The sequence below is a fragment of the Mya arenaria genome, chromosome 4 (genome assembly GCF_026914265.1).
Source record: "Mya arenaria isolate MELC-2E11 chromosome 4, ASM2691426v1".
Lineage (NCBI taxonomy): Eukaryota > Metazoa > Mollusca > Bivalvia > Myida > Myidae > Mya > Mya arenaria.
Genome location: NC_069125.1, coordinates 32,316,003 through 32,331,634, shown reverse-complemented (window position 1 = coordinate 32,331,634; position 15,632 = coordinate 32,316,003). Strand labels below are relative to the sequence as shown.

Here is a 15,632-nt window from a genome sequence, read left to right as displayed (position 1 = left end):
GAATACATACTGTGTGATACGCCGGGCAGCAGCTGTCCTTCAACACAAGGCCCTTAGGTAAGTCACTTAGCCAGGAGCTGTTGTACACGGTTGTTCATCACACCCTGAACTCCCACACTGCCGACTGGAATACCTGTGTGATACGCCGGGCTGTCACTGTCCTTCAACACAAGGCCCTTAGGTAAGTCCCTAAGCCAGGAACTGTTGTACACGGTTGTTCATCACACCTTGAACTCCCACACTGCCGACTGGAATACCTGTGTGATACGCCGGGCTGTCACTGTCCTTCAACACAAGGCCCTTAGGTAAGTCACTAAGCCAGGAGCTGTTGTACACGGTTGTTCATCACACCTTGAACTCCCACACTGCCGACTGGAATACATGTATGATACGCCGGGCTGTCACTGTCCTTCAACACAAGGCCCTTAGGTAAGTCACTAAGCCAGGAGCTGTTGTACACGGATGTTCATCACACCTTGACTTTCCACACAGCCAGCTGGAATAACTGTGTGATACGCTGGGCAGCCCCTCGCCTCCAACACAAGGCCCTTAGGTATATCATATAGCCGGAAGATGCAGTACAAGGCAATGTGTCAGAAACATGACTGACATGAGTGCATTGTGTAGGAAATATGACTTACACATACATTGCGTGTATATTGATAACTGGTATAACAAATAGAATTATGTGTGTTGCAGGTATGAGGAGCTGTACAATGTGCGTCTGGGCTACCAGACCTATGAGGCGGGCGACATGAAGGGCATGGTCATACACCAACACACACTCATCAGGGCCCTCAAGGTTCGAATCAGGCAATGTGTTTCAGTGTAACTCATCTTGTTCTGCTGTTTTTTTTAAAATATATAACAAATCCCTTTTTTCTAAAAATCATTTGCTTTCATTAGACAGATAATAATTTTACAGATTATCATTATATTTTACATACATGTAGACATATATCTGTTAGGTTATTCAAAATGTCTGTTTTAGGATGTTGCTGCTTTAGTAGTGTTTTAAAAAAAGGTCAGGTGACTGTTTCAGTAAGCACTTTAGTATTATATTATCATACTGTCAATATTATCCTAATCTTAGTATCATAGTTTCATTATTTTGCCACACATTTGAGTGATTTGAACCATAGCCAGTATTAAAAATAAACACAAATTTGAGGGGAAAAAAAGAATGTATTGTCATTTGTGACGTTTTGACATACTTAACATTATCAAAATTCTTTATTAAAACGACCCAAGATTTCCAAACTGTCAATCTTTTCAGGCTTCTATTAGATTCTGCAATTTACTATTATGGTTTGTGTATATTGTAGATGTGCAACTTAACGATATCGCCCCTGAAGCTGATGCACAGGATCAAACACAGCCGGGACAGCTTTGACGAACCAGGGAGAATCCAGCTGTATGAATTCATCGATCTGGTTCTATGGTATATTTTTTATTCATTCATAATTCATCTTTCTAGTACATTTGTGAAACAGTATGCCAGTTGTTCAGGGCTTTGTTAAAGTAAACAGCCTTGTTAACATCGTCATTTTTAACTTTCAAATCTTTACCGAACTGAAAGATTAATAAGTACACAAGTGATCTGCAGTATTTCAAACGAGATTTGAGACATCTGTTTCAGCTGTTTAAATATATGAGCAGTTAAATTTAACAAAGTTCTGAACATTTGGCACATGCTTTGATTCAGCCTGTTTTTAGAAGTGTTGTTGTTTTTAAGCTTTTAGTAAAAAGTATTGGTAATTTTTGTATGGGCATTTGTACTTAAAGTCATATATATGTGTAGGAAAAAAGTGCATAATGTTCCTTATGATGGATTTCGGTTGCAACATGCAAGGGAGATAACAAGAAAAGTGGTTTGGTACTTTCAGTCTTTAAACTTTTAAGTTACCTCCCTTATTTACAATATTTTGTTAAACATATAAGAATATATTTCAGATAGTATGGCTGTCACTGATTAAAAAACAACTGAATTAGTTTATTAGCTAGTAGGTCAGTGTTTCAAAACTGGCAATAAAGACATTGATTGTTAGTTGTAGAAAAAAATATTTAGTTTTTAAATATAATTTATACAATTTTGTATGTTGTAGGTATCGCATCATTTTGACATCTATATCTCCATACACCTTACATTTAAACTCTAGTCAGCAGTGGAAAGAAAGACAAATGATGTCGCATATAATTTTAATATTTTGACTTTATACAATTTTGCCAAATCAACAGTACAGATACCATGGTTACCGGTCTCATATCCCTTTATTTTAGGGCAGAGATGTACAAAAGTTACGTCCCAGAGGGAACATATGGTCACTTTGAAATGGAAAACCAACTCTTCAAGGTAGACAATGATTTTGTTCACAGTCCTTTAAGGGGCACAAAAAAGGTTGATTAAGGTAAACAGATAAAAAAATAATAGCCTTTATATATTTGTTTTGAAATTAATAGTTACATGACTACAAATTCAGAAATTAAAAGTTGCCTAAGATATTGCTGATATTATGTTATTTGCACACAAATCGTCTGATTTTTTTGTTTTGAACATTTAAATCAAATGAGTTAAACATTATTATGCTACTGTAAAACTGCGGTCATTCGAACAAGTGGTTGTTCGAGAACTGGCGGTCCCTCGAGGTCGGAGCTTGGTCCCGAACATTTTCCCTTCTATTTTCATATAAAATATACCTACGCTGCATCGAAACCTAAATATGTCGAGGAGTCGAGCAATATACTTGGTCCCAAATACACAAATCATGCACAAAACCTTATGGCTTCCTCAAGGTCATAATTTCACACTTTTTCCCCGAACGCATGTTCCAAAATAACAAACAATTGCTTGGTGTTAAAATTTTCGCAAATTGTAAAAAATGCAATGACAGTTATAAGTCAATTTGAAGGTGTGAAAAAACGTTTATCACTGTTTACGCATAACCGCTAGTAGTTGATAAAGGCATTTGAGAAGAAAGTTATGAGAAGTTAATTGTGAGAAATGAAAATGAGTAAATAAAGTATGAATAAACACTACCATATCGACCCAACATCGGAATCTCTGAAAAAGAATTCCTTCTTGTCACTTTGCTTTGCAATATGGCAATTTTGTAAAAATAAACATTTCTTTTTTTCATTTATTGATATTTCTTTTACTTTGATTTAGTATACGACATTGAACATATGAGCGATTATTTCCACAACGCAACACATAATCAGTGTCTTAGTAAACAGTCGGTTTGAAGACTTCAAACTTAAAATACACTGAAAGATATTTCATAACAGACTGGAAAATTGAAATTCGGGTCGTTTGAAACATCGGTTCCCTCAAGGTTTTTGCTCGGTCCCCGGCGTCCTCGAGTGATCGCAGTTTGTGATCTGAATATAATTAAAAGAATGTTTTTGCATTAACCCACGGGATGTTGTGGCCATTTAATAACTAATTAAAACTGCAAAATCAAAAACATATTGAAAGGATGGGAGTGATCTTAGAGAGTAGGGTAGTGGTATCTAGAAGGGATGTGCGATATTATAAATTAACCAATATATTTCGCAATTATATCAATATTTTCTCCAAATTATATGACACAATTTTTGCCTGTTTTGAATCTATTTAAATTCTTCCTGATAGATATGTTTTGGTTATTATGTCACAAAATGATCATTTTGTATTGAGTATATGATTACAATAAATCTTTTCAGTAATTATGGTCTTCATCATAATTGTAGATAAATGTACAACATTATAAAAATGCAATGTCATCATGGAAGAATATGTAGATTCACTTTAACTATTTGTCTTCATTACAACTATACAAAAACAACACATTGATATAAATACAGCTTTTGGTATAGCATCTGAGAACAACCAGCTGTGACATACATATGTTACAAACATATAATATTCATACGATTAAATGAGTACTTTGTTGCATTTAAAAAGCTTTGCCAACCTTGAACTGAAATGAAAAATTGAAAATTTATGATCTAGGCTCGTCAAAGTCCAAAAGCTGAATGCCTTCCACACAGACTTTACCACTAAAATTCTACTACATGCACAAATTACCCCGAGACCTGTCGGAGACTAAAATTAACAAGGGAAATAAATTTTTCCCTGATTCGCTAACTCAAACTAGGAAAATAATATTTCACTATATATCATATTAAAAAGGTTCTCATATTGGAAACAAATTAGTCAATTTTCATGCATTATCTGTTTTTAGTTTCAAACTTTATAACGTGGTATACCATAGGCACTGATGAATATCGTGATATACCACAATATGATTTGCCAATACAGTCCCTCCCTAGTAACTGGGTGTTGGCCTCTCACAGAAGAGGTTGTGTTTTTTTTGTAATCTTTGTATAATCTACTGATTTCTCTGTGATTGCAAATTTCTTTGGTGTTGATATAAATCGTAGCAAATTCATTTGTTGTTGTAATGAATTTTGATTTTTATTGTATTTCTTTAAAGCTGCACTGTCACAGATTGTCAGCTTTGACTCTTTTATTTTTTTTGTCACAGCATCGGCTTTTTTTGGTATCACTGCCTTCGATTAAGTCATATTAGATAACTCACAATAGAACAGATCTCAATTGTTTGGGAAATTGCCGAAACTATCATTTTTCTTCAGACTGTTAGTAACGCCTTTAGCCAACTGTTAGTTACGCCTTTAGCCATAGAACATCAACCGTAAAATTGATAAACTGCAATTAGCTCTTTTGTCAGCAGTCTTATATCACTGGTTTCCAGTCAATTACGCAAAAATTGGCTCTTTTAAAGATAACAAAATTAAAACAAGCTGTCAAAATGATCAATCTGTGAGAGTGCAGCTTTAAATAGAATTTATACCATGCTCCGATTCTGTTTTGAGAACTACCGGTATATCATTGTTATACTTACGGGTAAATTTTAAAATGATAGTCTGTTAATGTTCAATTATATCCAGTAGTTTAAAATAGTATTGATACAACAATAATGCTGTGTAGATAGATTTGGCAGATAAAAGTATATATAAAATACAAATAACTGATCATATTGATTGGAGTTACTGCTACATCTGTGACCTTTTGTACAGTATCATATACCCCGTATATTTTGACAATAGATATATTAATTCATGATCAAAATATTGGACACTCGTCAATACAATGTTTAATAAAGTCATTGTAAATTTTTATGTTTTAGAAAACCGAGTTGTTTAATGGCAATGTGGTATTTAAATTAATTTGGATATAATTAGCTAACATTTTATTCAGCTGTAGAAGACTTTTTTCCACAATTGATAAATAGTGCACCTTTCAACATTTGTTTGCACAAAATATGATATTATGTTTGAAAAACTGATTTAATAGTTCAAACACTTTGCCTTAAGAATTTAGAACAGATAATTACAGGGAACGAAGCCACAAACTGAGCAAGATAAATAAATTGGGCTGTGTCCTTTTCATATAAATATTTGCTCTGAAAAATTTGTTCAAAATTTACAAATGTTGTATTAAATATAATTGATACCTTTGCCGAAATTTAGGCGTGAAAGGCTAAAAGTCTGTGTTTTACTGTGTTATTAAAATGAAAAGTTCACATAATTGAAATGTTGGACCAAAAAATAGAAGGGACTTTCGGATATAAAGCAAGCACTGAAATAGGAATGGGACAGATGGGTTTTTTAATGTATTTTTTTAAATCCATTTGAGATTTAAAATGAGTGCCAAGTCAAAGAATTCGATACGAGGAATAAAACAAAAATGTGTCGTTAATACATATGAGCAGAGAATTCCTACAAATCTTACTTTGGATGTACCAACCCATCAGGTGGGTCATATTGTAAATCCCAGGGGTGTGGGGCGGTATTCATAAAGCTTCTTAAGTCATTTCAGAACTTAAGTCACTTTCCTTATTCAAGTATCCCTTTAGTCATGTTAAATTTCAAATAAAGAATTTTTAAAACTCAATGTTTTCATTGACCTTATTTTAAAAAAAAGTTGTTGTTTTTACTTCTTTAATTTATGAAAATGGCAACACATTTGCTTCATATCTTCTGTGTTCATTTTAATAACTGGATAAAAGTTAAAATAACACAAATATGTTGCAAGATAACGAAAATATGACTCTAAGATAATTTCAATTTACGACTAAGATTTTCTGAATTGAAACATCATTAGAAAGAATTTAAGTCATTGTAATAATAAGTCAGCTGAATTGTGGAGGTATGTCATAGTGTCATTGTATGTGGGTAGTGAGTGCAGAAATGTTATGGTTATTAGTCATAGTTTAGTTACCATTAATAATTTAAAGATATTGGCATAAAAACTGGTACATACATCCACTTTCACAATATAAGCCCAAAAGTTTACTTTTAAGTCATAATTCTGGCTCAATAATACATTTGTCTTGTGATAGACCGATAAAAACAGACGAATATTGGCATCAACTTGCAGTGCTTTTGTTAAACTTGTTTTATAGATATTTTGCTTAGTCCTCCCATTGCTATCCAAACAACCATATTTTATAAGAATGACAAACGTTGTTGTTTGGGCGGGCGGGTGACCGGGCGGCGTCAAACTCACCTATGAAACTGAATAATTTTAGTAAGGGTTGACATATCTTGACCAAACTTGGTCTATAGGAAGAGTTTATGGATACCTTTCATGGGATTGTGTTTGGGGTCCCTAGAATCAAGGCCAAGGTCACTTTACTAAAAATAGAAAAACGGTTGACACTGAATAACTTTAGTTAGGGTTGACATATCTTGACCAAACTTGGTCTATAGAAAGAGTTTATGGATAACTTTCATGGGATTGCTTTTGGGGTCCCTATGGTAAAGGTTACTTTTACTTAAAATAGAAAAACAGACACAGGCTGAAGTTCTTCTGTCAATCATTGAAAACCTGGTTTCGTCGCATTGCTGCGTTTCTTGTTTATTTTAATTAAGTAAGCAAGTTAGTAAGTAAGTAAGTAAGCTGTTTATTATTGTAACATGTGCAATTACAATACATATTTACCAAAGGTTGCATCCGACCCGATGGGTCTATAAGTCAACAAAGCTGAGAATATTTTGTTTATACATGATATACATATAACGTCGCATTATTATGTAATATAAAAATATCATTTGTACCAATTATTTCAATGTTGACATTTATTCATTAGGAATATAAAAATTATAAAATTTTGTCATTTCAAGTATGCACTAATAGTCGATTTTGACAGTTTTCGAGGATATAAGGACATTAGAGTGTCTAATTTAAATATTTGTTCATTTTCTATCCACCAGCTAACAGACTTTGACAAGCTCCTGTCGCACCATGATGAGCGCATGGCCAAGCGCCTGGATGCCCAGTACTTGCATGAAGAATGGGAATTTCCTGAGACGAAGGTCAGCCGGAACAGAAAGTTCAATGACACCACAGTTGTCTGTGGGGACTCCAGGGTGGAGACGGTATGTTTGTTGTTTTAATGTTTTGAGTGCCGGATGAGCTTGCAAAAAGTATAAGCTTGTCTGGGTTTTTTGAAGAAAACAGTGTGTGTTTTGTGATAGCCTTGGTGTCGTACTGCAAAATCTTTAACTTTGGCAACTGTTCAAGATATTTGAATGGAACTTGGTACAAATGTTGCCAGAGACAATAAGCATCTGTACAGCAAAGCTCATCAAGTTTTAATTATTGTCGAGTAATTCCCTATCGTTCGAATGAAAAACAACACAGACGAGTGTTGGCGTTCACTCCGCAGCGCGCTTATTTATTTAAAGCTTTAAAATCTGTTGAATTCTACTACTGAATATACATAAGCATGTTTTCAACATTGGTTCCTGTAAATACCATTCTGCTTTTAATGTAAACCTTCATCCCCAGTTATTATCAGAAACTCCATCTTGTTCATACCATCTTTAAAGGGACTAGACACCAGAGGATGGAATTGCACGGAAAAAAAGAAAATTGTCAAAAACTTACATAAAATTGATATCATTGTGATGACCCCATTGAATCTTTCTTACTGATGTATTACATCTACATATAACGTATAACGTCTCATGCATCTTTCGCAGTTTTTGCGTATTTTTCCAATTTGAAATATACATTGGGTGTCTTCCATGTAAATAACAGTAAATTTAAAAATAGCATCAGTATATGTATCTGTACTTATCAAGTAACTTTCACATGCTGAATAATTATATACACTATAAACTGGGAATTTGTTATTTGCGCTATTTTTAAATGGGTAAACTCAGCTGAGACAGCAACAAAATCACGTTTAATCATGTAAAGTGATGTATGATCGGCCTCATACTAGCTTGTATTGGCAATTCTAGGCTGTTTTTAGGAAATGCTGTCTTTGCCGATTTTGGGACCATCTGGTGTCCAGTCCCTTTAATAACATTGCCTCAATATGAAATGCTTTGTTCACAGGATACATGCTTGTCAGATTATTATTTGCATCGGAAGAATTCTGTGGTATGGCTGCTTGTGTGTCACATATTGCTAGATAAAATATAACTAAAAATACAATGATTATCTCTGGTAACTTTATTGTATTCTGTTATTTGGTACCTTAATACAACAAAAGTTATGACTTGGAAATTTAAAGAGAGGAAATCAAATTCATTATACCCTAAGAAAGTAACTGAGGGCTATTCATTAGTTGATTCTGTCACATCCCGTCCCACCCCCAAAAACCCATGTGTTCTTTTAAAATTATTCATGAAACTTCACAGGAAAGGTGGTCAGCATGGGAAACTGAGAACCTGCAATTTGTGTGACATTTTACTTATTCTTACAAGAGTTATGGCCCTTGACTTATTAAAGATGGTTTGAAAAATACCATTCCAGTGTACAGTCATGTTATTGGAGTGTTCATCACTTCTTCAATAGTCCTATTTGAGTTGACTTTTCTCCAAACCAATTGGTCAAGCATTATTATGACTGCTAAAAATTTATGTGACATAGACTAATTTACCTATCAATATCTTGTCCCATTAGAAGGGTAGGATTTCGACCAAAAACCTTTGAGCATCCAATGTACTAAGAACAGATGAAAGTCCTTTTGTTACCAGTACCATACAACCAACTTTGAATAAAGATTCTTGTATCTTGTATTTTGATCATGCATTTTGCTAAAAGTGTTATTGCCTTTACTCTAACAGTAAACATTTCCTGTAGAAATATTTAATAGTTTGAACTTTGAATGAATGGCATTATATGGGCCACGACACATGTTTTTGTCTTCAGACAAAATTGTTAACGTTTTAAATTAAGTTCAATTGAATAAATGTAGAAATATGATGGTTTTGTATTCATTCAATTTTATGTTCAACCATTTGTTTAGTGAATATAGTACAGTCTTTTGGCATAATTTAATTGATAGTCATTAAATTTGTTTGCATAGCAATGAATAATTAAATCAGACACTATTTTGCTTAAATTTCCAACTTAGCATATAAAAGCAGTTTGAATTTTATAATAAAAAGAAGCATATTGACAATGTCTTATTTGACATTGCATATAGATGATAGATTGAAGTGTGGTCATTTCATACATAATTTATTTAACAAGTTTTGTAAAATAGATAAACAAAATAGCCATGGCGAGCTTTTCTTAAATTTAAGTATTAAAATGAGTATAATAAGTTTCGTATTGAATGACCATAAATAAGAGATTCTATTAATATAATAAATACTTCTGTGCCAGTTTATAGCGCTAAATACATAATGTTGCTATAAAGAGCGGCCATTTTCAGTGTTATCTACATGTATTAATGAAATAGCATCACACTTTTGGATAATAATTACACCAATAAAATATAATGACATTATTGCATCATGGTCACGTCTTTTATGATATTTAAAAAAAGAATCTGATTCAGCTAAAACTAGTTCAAGAGAAATATTATTCAATTACAAGATTGCAAATAGAAATTCATTTCAGCTGCAGCATCATACTGGAGGCGTCAAATCATGTCTTCTGTTTAACAACAGCCTATCATGTTCATTTTGTCATATATTTCCTGAAATATAAATAAACATAAATATTTATTAAAATTGGTTTAAGAAAATTTTGTCGAAAGACCAAAAATCATGGGTCGTGGCTCATATTTAATGTTGATTCTGTTTGAAATAATGAATATTTTACAAGTATTTGTGGCTAGTAAAACTGTGATGCTTTTTTGATTGCTTGATTTATATTAATGTGTTTCTGTTTGAAAATAGATCATTTATTGATCAATATTCTGTTGCAGCAGAATGCTAATTGACACTTCTTTGTGTTTTATTTATCACTTTGTTCCAAATGCTGATGACAATTTTGATTTGATGACTTTGTCTACTTGTAAGCTTGTCATGGCCAAGTTATGGTCATAGCCTTAGTGACATTGTCGCAAGCAGTGTCCACTTTAAACATGGCCATAACACAAGAAAACATACAAAATATTAAAATGTTGCCAGACACAATACACAATCATACAAGGCCCATAACTCTGAGTAATTGTTCAGTTATTCCCCTTTTTGAACTGAAAAAACAACAGACATACTCCGCGGCACTTTTGTATATCTAACTGCTCCTATTGGAAATATTATTTGAACTTTTTTATTTGGTTTTTATTTCTTAGGATTAAGATTTCTTTTTACAATATAATGTCTGTCATAAGTCTTTGCTTTACACTTTCTTGTATTTACCTCTCCAGGCGTGTTACCAAAAGAAGAGTTACCGAGACCTGCGTTCGGAAGTCGTCCGCTCTGAGAAGACGGTCCACTGCGTGAAGGGTGGGTACGTGCGGGAGCGGCCTGTGACGGCCCCAAACCTTGGACGCTACAACACCCGGACTCTTGAGGAGATGAAGAGACGGGAGTCGGCGCGAGCCCAGACTGCCCTCTCTATGAGGCTTGACAGTCTTCTACAGAGGGTCTACACCAAAGACAAGGGTGAGGTCGCACTATTGGGTTGTATACATACTTTAGAAAACTTCTGTGTAGGAACTTAAGACATGACATCTCCAGAATCAATGTTAGGCTTTGAGACCCTTCTAGTATTTATTTTTTTTAAACAAAAGTTCTACTGTTAATATATCGCAGATAGTTTGAAAAATTTAAGAGGTAATTTTTATTTTTTTATTTTGAAACAAATGTTTTTATTGGTTACATAAGACACAGCTAGTTTGAAAAATTTAAAAAGTAATATTTTTTTATTTATTACATAAGACGAAAGTAGTTTGAATTTTCAAATAAAACTTTCAATTCAACAATATTTAACTAATCTTCTTGATCTTACATTATCTGGGTAAGACCATTGGTCTAAAACCACAAAAACATAAGCATGTTGACATTATAAATGTTATGTTTAGGATTTGCTGTACTGCCATGTATGATGTTGTTTTTTTTACACATAAGGAACAAATTAATTTTACACTTTAATTCATTTCAGTGGCATACTTATTCTCTGATTAGCCGGAATACATTTTTAGGTTAAGTGTGTCTGAATATCATTGACACTTCAAAACTGGCGGCATTTGGTCTGGATTAATATTAACTAGAGAAATCTATAAAAATAATGCTTTGATGCGCCTTTTCAAAGCAAGAAACTATCGGAAAAGTTGGTTCCAATATCCAAAGGAGAAAATATTTTAATCAGAAAAAATTGTCTAAATGGCAATAATGAAATAAAAGGTCGGAAAAAAAAGGTCAGGATAATGGAAACATTTACATGTTAGTTATTATGACTTTCTCCATTAAACAAAGAACACTGTTTCATGGTACCAGATGGGGACATCAAGCCAGTGGACCTGACAGACCGTCCACAGATAACTGGGATCCAGAGGACGGAGACACCCCAGGTTGTCACGGAAACGGAACTGGACGAAACTCAGAGATATCTCGAGAGACTGCTCTTTGACATTGAAACTGAGGTGAGTGGGGAGGTTGGTGGAATAGCAGTAGGGAGATTACTTAAGACATTGCAAATGACCTATTTTAGGTATTGTCATAGCCTTTGCGTCGTTGTTGGGAGCATTGACGTTCAAATATATTAACCTTGGCCATTACTAAAAAAATAGTTCAGTCAAAACCCGTTGGCTTGATATCGCTTGGCTTGATTTTCTTGTTGGCTTGAACAGGATATAAACGATCAATTTTGTTTTGCTCTTTGTAAGCATTCCCGTTTGGCTTGATATTCGTTAGGTTTGAAGTATTTTGATCAGTCCCTTGGTTATCAAGCCAATGTGTTTCAACTGTATCTATAAAGATATTGAAATGAAACTTAGTACACATGTTGCATGGGACAATAAACACACATGAACAAACTTAACACACAGGCTCTTAACTCTCATTTTAATAATTGTTGATGTTGATGCCAAGGTGCTCTTGTTTATTTGTCAACAAAAATACAGGATGGAAAAATAATTTATTAAGATGAATACACAAGAGTTCAAGAGATCCCTTCTTCTATAATTTCTTTCTTTATAACACAAATTTCCATGAATGCCATGTTCATGTTATTGATAAATTACAAAATTGAAGGTTGCAATTCGACATTGACACAGTTTTCAAGTTTCATTATTGACCAATTTCATGAATTCAGTTAATTTAATGTTTTATACTTTCAAAGAGAAACGTGACCGAATTCATTAAAATGTTTTCTTTTTTTCCCTTTTGAAAAACTGCTTCATGATTTGTGTATTGATAAATAGCATTTATTAGTGATTTGTCTTTTATTGACTTTTTTGTATTGATTTATATCTTGTTTCATGTCAAAGACTTATTTATTAACAACAATTAGGAAAGGTTTCTCCCGCTGTTATATTATGAAAGCCTTTGATACGATCTTAATGAGGTTATATGATACAAGTTCATAAATATTGATGTATAAGGCCGTACCGTATTTATTATGTGTTTGGTTTCAGGTTGTTATTTAAACACCTTCCTACCTATTAGAATAAAACATAGAGTCTTGAAAAAACAACATCGCCTATTATTTTGCCATAAAAGGTTTATTTTTTTTATTTTATTCCTACTTTCTATGCAACATTACTGAAGAGCCTGCATTTAAACTAAATGATAAAGTCATAAACATTTGAAAGCCATGTCTGACAAGATAGTTAACTTCTTATAGTAAGTTCTATAATTCTTGACTCCTTTTTTATTACTAGCTCCTAAATATGGTCATTTGGGCTCAATTTTTGATTATTTTTTATTTTATTTTTCAAAAGGCCAAATCCTACCTGTTAAAATACACTAAGCATAGAATCAATTTGCATGGCCTATACTAGAAGGCCTCCTATAAAAACTTCTCTGCCTTCAGTTTTGAAGGTGACTTAGTCAAGGACTGTTGTGTACAGCAGACTTCTGGCGATTAACAAAGAACTTGTTTGAAAATAAGTGAAATAAATATTGTTTTAGAAACTATGAACTATTGATACATGAGATTAGATTTTGTTTGAAAAAATTTCAATGATATTTTTAAGTAGATAAAGAAACTTGAAATAATTGGAGAATCAACAAAAAACATTAATATGAAAATTTCCTTATTGCTTACTCAAGAGTTTTTGTGTAAAATCTGTCAATTAAGTGGAATAACTGACAGTTACTAGTATTGCATTTAGGCTGGAAGACATGAGATAAATCGTGACACGGAGATGGAGGGCTACATTCCCAAATACAAGGTCAAGAAGGACCTGGAGAATATACGGAAAGGTATGTCAAGTGGTATAATTTGCATTGTTGGTAAACAAAATTGCAGTGATTTAGTTTCCATTAGATGTTAAAAATTGTATCTAGTTAAATAGTTAGAAAATGAATTGTGAAAAATTTGTGAGAATTAATAACTGAGCAGCAGTCAACAATTGGCATATTGTTCAGAACTTTGTTAAAGTTAATGATGTCATTTACTGTATTTGATGATGTGATTATATAGTTAAATATAAACAAGCAAAGATGAAACAGTTGGCATTTACTTTGAAAGTTAACAACCGTTACGATGATGTTAACATTGTTATTATAAACCTTGACAGTTCAAATGTTAAATAAAATTCAAAATACATAGTTGAGTTATGTATCGAGGGGTGAATGAGAAAAGTGACTTTAAATAAAGTTTTACCAAGAAGCACTCTCTTAAAACAAACAAAAAACAATATATAGTAAAAAACAACAACATTTGGCCGATTGTTCACAACCATAATTATCACCATTGATAACGTCACCATTTAAATTCAAACCTTTCAAATTTCAAACCTTTCAAATCTTTACTGCTCTTGAAATTTAATGGATACCCTTGTGATCTGCAGTATTTCTTACAAGATTTGAGGCAGCTGTTGCAGCTGTACTTGTTTTATTCAAATATATGAGCACATCGTAAAATATTTCAAGTTGAAATGTTAACGATTTTGTTAATCACTTATTAACTTTTACCAAGTTCTGGACAATTGGCCAAATTTCACATATAAACAAGTACAATCATTTACAAGTTTTAAAATTTCTTTTTCAGCCTCTGCCTGGCGGGAAAACCCACCACCCAGCCGACCACACAAAAAGTACCGAGACCCAAACTTCGCTGTTGATAGTCTTGCATACCCCGTCCCTCGCTTGCCACCAAGCCATGCTAGGAAATGTGATGCCAGGTATGAGAATTCTCTCACAATAGACCGTTTCAAATATGTTTTATGGCTGGCTACTCAATTGGTTCTTATGAGCTTGTATCATTTTCAAAAATAAATAGTCGTATTATTGTCATAGCCTTGTTGTCATTCTATGCATCGGCTGCTTTGGCATGCAGTAACTAAAAAACTGTTCTAGATATTCATATGAAACTTGGCACCTATGTTACCAGTGACAGTACACACATGCATAGCAATACCCATAACTCTGGCTTGAATTGTTGTTGAGTTATGCCCTTTTTTGATTGACAAATCAACAACAGACTGGCATTGGCATTCACTCCATCACAAATGACTCTTGTATTCAATAAGGAATCGTTGAGGAATTCCCTTGTCCATATAGCAAAAAAAAACAACCAGTTATTAATATTGATATAATTGCATGCAAAATTCTGATTCTTACTATTAAAATTTAATCCGTCTTTATGCACAAAACTGACTTCAGGGTCATCTTACCAACGGGCCACAAAATATCATAAGATCTTAAAATTCTGTTGAATGCTTAAGCTGTAGTCAGAAATAAAAATAAGTTTTAACTTGCAAATTCAAATGTTTACATTCGCCTAGTCCTTTGTCTAGATTGACTTTTATATTGTTTAACACGCAAGGCGTAATGACGCAATCAATGGAGTTTGCTCGCTTGCCTTACTGCATTCATACAGCATTATACACAAGAAAAATTGTGAACAATTCTTGAATAAACCTACTGCAACATTTCCAGCTTAACAGTTTTTTTCCATTTTTATTCATCATTACCACCAAAAATAAATGGTTTGAAAGTTGCTTGTACGATAATTATGCTCGTTGATAAGATCTCCCTATTGTTCTTAACTTTGACCAGAAACATCAGTGTATTTGTGATCAATTTCATGCTTTATTTTCTTAGTGAATTGTTGTATTATTTTAGTTGTATCTCCTATATCTTAAACAACTACATGCACAAATACTATATTGGAAGTTATGTTGTTAGCATTTCTGTTAAAATTAATTGGA

The 15,632-nt window shown here is 33.2% G+C and overlaps 1 protein-coding gene across 1 annotated transcript in view; it reads left to right on the top strand.

Moving 5' to 3' along the window:
- LOC128230255 (uncharacterized) overlaps positions 1-15,632 on the top strand; it is a 36,672-nt gene that overhangs the window by 17,351 nt on the left and 3,689 nt on the right. Inside the window, exons 5-13 of the mRNA XM_052942365.1 lie at positions 700-802; positions 1,326-1,441; positions 2,281-2,353; positions 7,279-7,443; positions 8,411-8,455; positions 10,680-10,917; positions 11,752-11,897; positions 13,590-13,680; positions 14,471-14,603. Of these exons, the coding sequence (XP_052798325.1) occupies positions 700-802; positions 1,326-1,441; positions 2,281-2,353; positions 7,279-7,443; positions 8,411-8,455; positions 10,680-10,917; positions 11,752-11,897; positions 13,590-13,680; positions 14,471-14,603 (1,110 nt within the window). The remainder of the gene's footprint in view (positions 1-699; positions 803-1,325; positions 1,442-2,280; positions 2,354-7,278; positions 7,444-8,410; positions 8,456-10,679; positions 10,918-11,751; positions 11,898-13,589; positions 13,681-14,470; positions 14,604-15,632) is intronic.